Source organism: Prunus mume, linkage group LG5 (genome assembly GCF_029339155.1).
Source record: "Prunus mume cultivar Tortuosa linkage group LG5, ASM2933915v1, whole genome shotgun sequence".
In the NCBI taxonomy this organism is placed as follows: domain Eukaryota; kingdom Viridiplantae; phylum Streptophyta; class Magnoliopsida; order Rosales; family Rosaceae; genus Prunus; species Prunus mume.
The window spans coordinates 28850505-28860818 of NC_142702.1; the positions used below are offsets into that span (position 1 = coordinate 28850505).

The 10314-nt window shown below is 37.3% G+C and overlaps 1 protein-coding gene across 1 annotated transcript; it reads right to left on the reverse strand.

Moving 5' to 3' along the window:
* Positions 1–65: 65 nt before the first annotated feature.
* LOC103333184 (mitogen-activated protein kinase kinase kinase YODA-like) lies at positions 66–6475 on the reverse strand. Its single transcript, XM_008235982.2, has 12 exons — positions 6221–6475; positions 4684–5548; positions 3811–4548; positions 3626–3713; positions 3465–3527; positions 3004–3164; positions 2801–2876; positions 2383–2442; positions 2186–2293; positions 1762–2001; positions 1504–1595; positions 66–1368 (listed from the first exon to the last, which is right to left on the reverse strand). The coding sequence occupies exons 2-12, from the start codon at positions 5247–5249 to the stop codon at positions 849–851; spliced, it is 2712 nt and encodes a 903-aa protein (XP_008234204.2). The 5' UTR covers positions 5250–5548; positions 6221–6475; the 3' UTR covers positions 66–848.
* Positions 6476–10314: the final 3839 nt, after the last annotated feature.

The window sequence follows — 10314 nt, forward strand, 5'->3', positions numbered from 1 at the left end:
TAATCATACTTCTGCTTGTTTGTTCAATTTGCTAATCACATGCCACGTGGCAACCCAAGAAGATATAAGAGAAACATGTGGTTAGATTTCTTCATTTCACTTAAGTGGATGATGTACAGTACATACATACATGATACAAGAAAGAAACGAGGTACAAGAGTATACAATGTTACACATGAGCCTGCAATAAATCAGTACAAGAACAGAATGTGCAGGCTTCAAAAATCCCCAACTGACTATTTCGTTAACCAAATCAGGACCCCAGCTCAGTCTCCCGTCTTCTGTACAGCAGTTTCAGACACAAAAAAATTGTTCCAAAGCTAATAGTTTTCCTTCTTAGGCTCCTTCTTAGCCTCTCTTTCTCTATATGAACATCTCAAAAAATATACATTTCTTGCTGCTTTGAGTATTTTCTTACCGAAAAAACTGCAATACATTTGGATCATCAGAAGCCATCCTCGTCAGGCGAAATCAAGCTTTCATTGCTCCAATCAGTCAAGCACTCAACTTTGTACAAGTCAAAACCGCGTCACATTCTATGTACTATAAAAGTCTATTATTTGTCAGGAATTGAGCTTGACATGCATGATTTCAGAATCAGATCTCGTCTGGCTTAGCTTACCAAATGCCATAAGCCTGAACACTGAGCCATGCAAAAGAGTTATCTGCTTCCAGCCACTAACTTTCCAGAGCTTCAACCTTATTCCACAGTTCTTCAACTTTGAGTCCTTATTGTACAAATATAATTTCCTTTGCTGTTCAACATGATGGATAGTTGATCCAGTATATCCAAGAATGGTCTGATTAACTTGAGAGCTTGAACTGATTGGTGGGTCCATCAAAATTAGTTAGACACCGTTTGTGCGGCTGGGCAAAGGAGAGTTGGGACTTAAATCCAGAGACAAGTTCATCTTAACATGATCCTTAAGGAGTTGGCGAGACACACGATCAGCCAAAACTGACTGTCCATCATACTGCTCTGCATGGGCAGGCCTTACAAATTGCTTTCCCAGAACATCATTCTCACAAGGCATCAGTTCTGAGAAGATATGAGACCCTGGCTGCTTCCCTCGAAACATGTCAGGACATGAATCATGATAGGAGGAGGGCCCATTGACATAGAAACCATTCATGGGCTTTGAAATGCCTCCAAAACCCTCTTGCAAGTTGATGGACTGTTTCATGTGAACAAATGGAATGGCACCGCTGCCACCTGTGAGTGGTGTGGATGAGCCTGAAGTGGTTCGCGGGCTAGATATAGGAGAAGGTGACATTCTTCCATTTAGGTGTGGTGGTGACCTCGAGTGCAATAGAGGACTTCCGATGGGTGAGACGGGGCATGATATGTTCCTTGGAATATGGATCTCACTGGAGTTTAGGAAAATAAGATCAAACCAAAATCTTATTATCAAACTGTTGTTGTAATCATCATCAGGGAGAAACATAGAGAGAGAGATATATATATATATATATATATATATATAGAGGGAGAGAGAGAGAGACCTGGTATGGCTATTAGTTTTTGAAACTCTAGATGAATGAATTGCAAGCCTATCTGAATCCAAGTTGGAGAAATTCCTTGCTTGCCCAATGCCCTGACAATGATCAATAAAACACAACAGATGAAAATAAGAAGCAACAAGAGAGGACTCATAAACTTGATAGCATGCACTATGCTCAAACATAAATAGAGAATGAGCACAAAACTACCAACACCATAAGATACCAATTTTACGTTTGTTGTAAAAATGGAATTCATACCAATGCTTTCACTCCATTTGTAATCCCAGAGGGTGGATCAGAAGGCTCAAGACCCAAGATAGGCCTTTCCAAAGGTGCAGCATATTTCACAAAAGGATGCTCCAAAAGCTGAGCAGCTGTAGGACGATGGAGTGGATTTCGCTGTAAGCATTGCCTTATGAAATCCTTTCCATCATCCAAGAGGTGATCTGGAATTGCTGGCAGTTCCCTACTATTCCCAATCTTAAACATGGCAGCAACCTATTAACCACAAAAAGAATATATTTATACAATGAAAAGAAAGAACAAATAATGAATGTGTTTCAAATATACGCAACATATTATTACACATGAGCCTCAAACATGAGAGAATGCTTGAATCAGCTGCTATGATCTCAGTCTCAAATTCAAATAAAAGCTTTCATCACTAGATCTAAATTCTTACCCCTTCATACTGGCTCCAAGGTGGTTTTGTTGTAGCCATTTCCAAAACAGTGCACCCAAGACTCCATATGTCCACAGCAAGGTTACAACCACTTGAGTTTTTTATAACCTAGGGACGCAACAGAAGTGAAGATTAGGTAAAACCATCACAAAGTATGTCACCGAGGAGATGAAGGGGAAAACTAGAAACAGTCTAACCTCAGGTGCCATCCAGTAAGGGCTTCCCTTAAATGATAAAGGACATGACTGGCCAGTGATCTGCAAAACACACAAGATAAGTTTGGAGAGCAAGATTGATCCACATAATTAAGGTCAAGCAGGCTTGTTCTGTGGTATATAACATATTAGCAACTAGAAAGTAAATATGGAGAAAAAAAGTTCCAGCCGCAAACTCATGCAATTTCATTTAAGATCACAGTTTTATCAATTATGCTCTTTGCATGCATTCACAAAAGCTCTCGACAGGGTAGAATCTGCTGATAGGAATATCAAAATGATAATGTGAACCACAACCAACCATTACAAAAGAAATCCTATTTCCCTATTCTTCTGGTCTCACGTGCATAATTTAATAGTCATTTCATTTAATAAGAAAAGTAAAAATGCCTATGCTTACATGCTTTGCCATCCCGAAGTCTGCTAACTTGACACGTCCATTTGGGTCTACAAGTATATTTGCTCCTTTAATATCCCTGTACAAAAGAACACACAGTTTTATAAAGATGAAAGCTGCTTAATGTCCAGTATATACATTACAATCAGTATACTGCAACGGTTGAGCTTCAAATTACTCAATCAAAAATAGGTAATGAAATTCACCTGTGGACGGTATTTTTAGCATGTAAATATGCAAGTCCCGACAAGATTTGCTGAGTATAACTACGAATTGCTAGATCACCAAATTGCCCATAGTCTTGGAGAAGTTTATATATGGAGCCGCCAGATACATACTCCAAATATATATACAGCCTATCACCAACCTGTTATACGAATGACTATCAGCTTACATCAAGTAGAGTACAATGGTAATTGAATCTTCAATCAGAAATTAATAATGCAGATAATGTGGCTTTATGGCAAACCAATTAAGAGTACCATGCTTAGCTTGCTAAAGACCTGTGAACTGACAAGTACTGAATACATATAGCATTAACTTCTTCAGAGTCACTCTTGTCATAACTAAACATGCGATAATGACAAACAAGACAAATAAAAGATTGTCGTAAGTAATGGTTTTTAAATGCGTAATATGAATAATACATAATGGACAGAAGACTTACTGATTCAGACCCATAATATTGCACAATGTTTGGATGCCGTAAACGACTCAATAAAGTAATTTCCTGTCAAAACATGCAACATTAAAGTCAAAACAAAAGACAGAAAGCATATAACATTTGTCCAAGGAAGCTTAATGACACATAAAACAGCATGATGATACCTGCATTAACTGCTTAGCACTTTCTTTGGACTTTGCATCGTCAGAAAATAATGTAACCTCCTTCATTGCACACATTTCGCCACTTTCACTAAACAAGTTAATAATATAAATCAGGTAGGATATTAACTACTAAGTGAGAGAGAGAGAGAGAGAGAGAGAGAGAGAGATATAATTTAGGTATCTACCTATTAAAACCAACATAAACGTGTCCAAATGTCCCTCTACCCAGCAGCTTTCCCTTTTTCCAGCGTGAACCAGGACTTGCTGGGTTCTCTGCCCTTCCTGGACTTCGTGGCACAGAAGGAGATGTTGCTGCTGAATTTGAATGAGAAAAGGGAGACGCATTAGAAATTGTCACAGGAGGAAGAGGCAAACGATGACTTTGTTGTTTCCCATCATCAGCCCAGCTTGTCTGTGTCTCATTAGGAGTCCCTCCTGCTCTAGGATGGATAGGTGTAACAGCACCGCTATGAATTCTTGATCCTGGGCCTGGGCTTGTCATTCTGGGACTGGGTACTGGAGAATACTCAGGGCTACCCCTGCTTTGCTGCCAAAACAATTGTCCAGACATATCCCCTCCCATTGAATTATGCCCAGAATTGTGACCCGAACCTGGACTGGAGCAGTGCCCAGATCCAACTAGGGTGACATCTGTATAAGTTTTTGCAGCCCAGAAAGCAGTGTTCACAACTTGCTCATTGCCAAATGCTCTCATTGGACTTCTAGAAGGACTTGACTTTGAGCTGTCAGGAGCACTGCAGAATGCTCCATGATAAGGAACCTGTAGGTTTGGCACATGACTTCTTAAAGGCCTCCGTTTGGGTGATGTAGGGGAAATGTTATTGCTGAAGGAAATGGCTGATTTTTTTGGCTCTCTTGACTTTATTGGGGCAACAGTGAATATCTGATCCTTCTGCATTGAACTTCAGAAAAATTGCAGTAAATTTGTCAGGGATGAGCAAGCTAAAAGAATTACAAATAAATCATGCACATCCATGCATATACATAAAAGATGCTTACTAGTAGCATAATGGCATGTGCAACAAGTGAAAGCTCACCTGGAAGGGCTTCCCGCAGTAGTTCTATTCCCATTGTCATAGTCAGTGGCCTGAGGGCTACGATGGCATGAGTCAGCTGGATCATCACTATCAACGGAGCTCTCACTAAAAACTGAAGCAGTGACCATATCTCCATCTAATTCTGTAGGATTTGACCTACTACCAATGCACGCAGGCATCGGGAGAGGTAGAAACAATAATGGCTTAGAGCCTTTTTCCGATCTTGGTTTTGTTGATATACTAATTCCAGAATCTGTACGACCAACATGAGCAGGATGTAGACCAGGAAGTGGAAGTGGTTGAGCATTAGTCCTTTCAGCAAAACTTTGACATCTTGAAACATCTTTGGAGGGCGAAGGGGATCTTGATTCTACAGGGGATTGACATCCCTTTTCCGAAATTGTGTCATTGCAATGTCCTTGTGACCCTCCTGATCTACCATTCACTCTACTTTCTGATGAAAATTTAAATTTCCGATGTAATGAGTCAATGAAACTTTCCTTTCCTGCCTTCTTCTTTGCTTCTTTGGATGACGACTTCCCCCACCATGAAGGCATATTTCTCATAAAAATTTACGGAATCAATGGGCAAGTACTCTAAAGCTATTTCATTTGCCAGCATTATAACTTATTGTACAGCAACATTACATGGGATTATCAATCAGCTAATTTTCTCTCGATCAGTGAGTGAGATTATTAACCAGCTACTGCACCTATACAGGTTTTGAGACCAACAGAATGTTCAGTTCTGACTTCCAGAAATGACTTTCATCAGACAGATACTAGGGAAAGCCACACCTTCCAATTCTAAAATATCAGCCAGTATTTGAATGAGTTCGCAATTAAATTCGGTACATAACAAAAACCTGCAGGGATAAAGGCTGCAGGTCAGTAACTCCATTTCAAGGATCTCCAAATTAAATACAAGGCACAGAAGGCTATGTTGCAAAAACAACCAAAACTAAGTAAATGACACTAGGACCTAAATCCTAGTGTATAAAATTTTGTAGATCAGAGGAATCTGACCATTGCTTATGCTCGTGCCACACGCACTAACCTGGCTTAACATGACATTGACTTAATGCACTCAACAAATGTGAACCATTAAATTTTGGAGTGCACCACTAGGTTAAATTAGCTCGCACCCACTTCCTTCCAATCCAAAACACTAATCTTTGTTTGGTTCCCTACTAAACGCAGCAAAAAGCAAATGAAACCTATAATTTCTAATCCAAAGCTTGATAAATTGGGCACAAAAACTCCGACTTCAACGATCGCATGGACCCATTGGCTCAATTTTTCAATACCCAGAACACGAAATAACGGTAAGAATAAAGTTCAAAATTTCAGTTTAATCTTCTTTCACCAATTTTCTCGTGAACGAAACGAAAGGTTTCGATCCCAAATTGGTCACAAGCACAAGCTTGCAACACAGATCTACTTACAACTAAATAACCTGAGCGGAATCAACAGCTAACTAACTTAAAAGAAAAATCAGAAATTTATTGTACTTAGATAACAGACAGTATGATACTTACTGTAAATATTAGGAGCTGCAAAATCCGAGCTAAACCCACTTGGAATCTGGCACTAATCTCAACGATGAACTTGATGAACTTCTTCTGATTGCACCGTGAAATAGCTCAGAAAACAAACCCCTAAAAATCAAGGGCTCAACGCGAGTAATGGGATAAAGAGGATTTTGATGTATTTTCTTGCATTGAAAGGTTGAAGAGAATCGTCGCCTTTAGAGAGAGAGATAGAAAGAGCATGTCCGAGTATAAGACATTAATAAGTTGTCCGAAGCTGATTTTTTGTTTTATATATATTTTTTTAAAATTAATACGGATGATTGATGAAATATTTAATTAATGTTACAGTGCCAGGTTACATATACCACCTTCAATTCCTTCTGCTCTCCAACAAGGATTTTATTTTTTTGAAAACTAATGACATTTAAATTATGTTTTTGAAAACTAATGACATTTAATGGTGTAAATTGCATGACTTTTTCCAACAAGTAATTTGGTGAGGAAGGATTGAATTGACGAGGAATTAAATTGAGGATGAGTCAAAATCTGGATTACATGAAGTTGTTTACTAAATTATTTAAAATCGGGGTATGTGAGGATATAATTGGTAGAAAAATATGAATTCCTAATGTGTTGGTTCTCTAAGAGTAAGAATATCACCTCCCACTCAAGAGTCTAATTCCTTCAAAATCATGAGTTGAATTTTCTAATTTTGTGTGTGACCCTCTTACATCTTCATTCCATGATGTGAGTAAACGAACGAGTAATCCATAATTGAAATCCAACTCTTTATTTTAATTCACAATAAAACACACGAATTAATAAACACGTCATGACTATTTCATTACAAACAAATTGGGGGGTTAAGGAATTTTTTGAATATGATGATATTTTTAAAGGGGATTGTAATTTCTCGAAGTCATCATTTGGTATATGCAATAATTACTTCAAAAGAAAAAAGAAATAGTGTAGTGTTGTGATGTAGATGGCAGCCCTCACTTTAAAATTTAAAATCATTCCATGATTTATCAATGTACAAAAAGTAAATTGAGTCTGGCGACAACTTGATTATACGTGCCTAAGGAAAAAAAAAACAGACAACTTGATTGATACCCAACATTTAATTATAAAGTAGTGCAGTATCTTTCTTTAAAAAAATAAAAATAAACAAGAAAACATTGCAAAGTATGGTATCCAGATTGTAATTAGCAGGCTAAAAATAATTAGATGAGTGAGAGTAACCTTTTAGCAAGTGAAATGCATAATTTTTTTGATTGCATGGTTCATGTATGTTGGAATTTAGTGGTGATTAAGAAACATTTGTAGCTACTCATTAAAGTAATTGTTTGGGGATGGCATAATTGGAGAGAATATAATGAGATTAAGGTTTATAGTCATATCGTACCATCATTTTATTCCAATAAAATATTGACAGGTTTTAATTGGTGCAATCAAAATGAATTGGACCATGCTACTAATTGTTAGGTTGAACTACTTTGTGTGGGTGTGTGGGTGTGTTTTTTGTTTTTTTATATTCATTATTTAAACATAATGAACTTTGTTTTCTGGGTAGGAATATTTGTTTTCTTCTTTTAATTATTAATATTTTTGTAAGGTTTTCCCAACAGGTTAATTAAAAAAAAAAAATCATTATGCGTGCGTGATGATTAGGAAAACTTCACTTATTGATCATGATGTGGGGGTGGTTTGATAAAGTGATTTAAACTCTCTTGGATTCAAGTTGAATGATCAACAAGTTTAAATGAGATGCAAACTATCATCTTTAACCAAAATATAAATTAAATTAAATTAAATCAATCTGAAAGAGTAAATAAGTGATGATCAAACAGAAAATTCTTATAGAGTATGACGATTTCCTCAAAACAAAATAAAAGGTAGCAGCATATATGTGTTTTTTGCAGGAAAAAGTCATGCAATTTACACCATTAAAAGAAAAGATGATGCTCTTTTGACCTTTTATGTCAGCAGAAAAGGTATGCTAAATAGTAACTTACATTTTTATTCTTTTTTTGTCTTTATTTTTTAAAATATATTTTTATATTGAGAATAATAATAATATATTAAACTCACACACACAATACCGATGCTAGGACTTGAACCCAAAATCTTACTTGGACGAGCAATTACTCCAAACCAACTACGCTAGTGACCACCTCCAATTTTATCGGATGTCCTCAAAGGGGACCTTTTTTTTGTCTTCTAATAAGAAAGAAAATACTAGAAAAAAAGAAAAAAGAAAAGAAAAATAAGAAAAAAGAGAGTTGATAGAAATTGGACGTACTGGGCTCCTTGAGTTCACTTCACTTGACTGACTTAGGTCGTTCTTGTTGGCCCTATTCGGCACGTTATATATGTTGACACGACACTCGCTGTCTTTGATTTGAGGCTGAATAATTTATCAATTTGAATTCTGATAATTGTCAAAGTTTGTGAAACTTTATTCCTAGGTGATATTCGTAGCTACACATGAAACATAAAACATGAGACTGTTTTTGTTTGTTCGTTTGTTTTCACGAATGTTGATAATATTCGTAGGAAAAACAAGTTTTGATTTAAAGTCACTCAACTGCAAACATGGTACGTGAAAAAAGGAAAAAAGGAAGAAAAGGATAAATACTCGTATGAAAATTCGTTGGTCGAAAACTCTAGATAAGGAAGAAGGCAAGAGACAAGGGTTTCGTGCTGGAGATGAAAGATGGCCAATCTAATCTACAGGGGTCAAGGGTCAAGGGTCAAGGGGAGATGTAACTAGGCTATTCAGAGGAGAGGAGAGCAAAACTTGTGGATCCTTAGGTGCTTGCACGTGGCATGTTCCCTTCCCACACAAGAAAGATACTCCCTCTCTGTAAATTAGGGTTATGCCAGCTTCAGTTCTTACTTTCATCAATGTTTCTTAGATCATACTTGATTGAAATGGCTTCTAACTTCCAAGTCATCATAATTTCTTATTTTTATTTTATTTTATAATCTTGTTACATGATGTCATGATTTTTTTCAAGGACAAACTACAGTAAACCCCCTAACCTATAGGGTCATTTACGAGTTTATACTCGATTTTGGGAATATTTATGGGTACATACACAACGTCGCAAAAAATTACAGATCGCCCCCTCCGTTAGCGATTCCGTCATGAAATCCGTTATGTACCTACATGGCGTCTAGCTGGACAATTTTTTAAGGGCATTTTTGGCGATCAGGTCCCTGATTTTCGCGCCAACACGTGGTTTAGTTTAATTCAAAAAGAAAAACAGAAAACCCTCAAATCGTGTTCCATATCTAAGCCCCCACTCAGACCTAGCCCCCAAAATCGATAGAAGTGGATGCCCAGGTTCCAATTCGAAGAAGACAAAGACGACAATGTTGACGAGGTCGACGATGTCCGCAAATCGAAGATGCGAAGTGGGCCAGCCCATTTGTCATGCGGCAATCAATGTCATCACGACGTCATGGATGACAACAACCACGGAGAAGATTTTGGAGTGCGCCGATTATAGGGTCAGAAGAGGTTGTGCATTCTTTGAATTGTATGATCCACAGGTATGCGAAAGGTTCAAGATTGTGATATCTGGACTATTGAAACGATTGCGTAAGGAAGAAGAGGAAAACCGAAAATTGAAAAAAGAGGTTGGAGCTGCCTTGAAAGCACAAAGATTCTACGAGCAAGTGTTCTGGGTTCTTGGATTTTTTTGATTGTGTTGTTGGGAATGCTAGTAGTGGAATGGAGAGACTCTGGATCTTCCAAGAATGTGAAATTAGCACTTACATTTTAGGGTCTATATCTTAGAAGAGTTGAGTGATGTATTTTGTGGCCATTTGTGGGACATTCTGGAGAATCAAAGTGCTTTGTGTATGAAAGGTCTGTTTCTTGTAATTTCCCATGTAAATTTGTATGAAAGATGTTTATGTATGAACAATTGTGAGGCAAATTGGAAATGTAGAAAGTTTATGTATGCACAATTGTTAGGGAATTTCCAATTGAACAATTGCTTGAAGGCAAATTCCATTATATTTTGAGTTCAAAACACATGCATACATTTCCAACATTTGCATCTCAATTTTACAAAATGAACATGAGCACC

Excerpts from the sequence above, each read along its gene's own strand:
- LOC103333184 (XM_008235982.2), bottom strand. The coding sequence starts at position 5,249 with ATGAGAAATATGCCTTCATGGTGGGGGAAGTCGTCATCCAAAGAAGCA. Across the intron at positions 4,549-4,683 it reads ACTGCGGGAAGCCCTTCCAG|TTCAATGCAGAAGGATCAGA; the intron begins GTGAGCTTTCAC and ends ATTTTTCTGAAG. Across the intron at positions 3,165-3,464 it reads AATATTATGGGTCTGAATCA|GTTGGTGATAGGCTGTATAT; the intron begins GTAAGTCTTCTG and ends TTCGTATAACAG.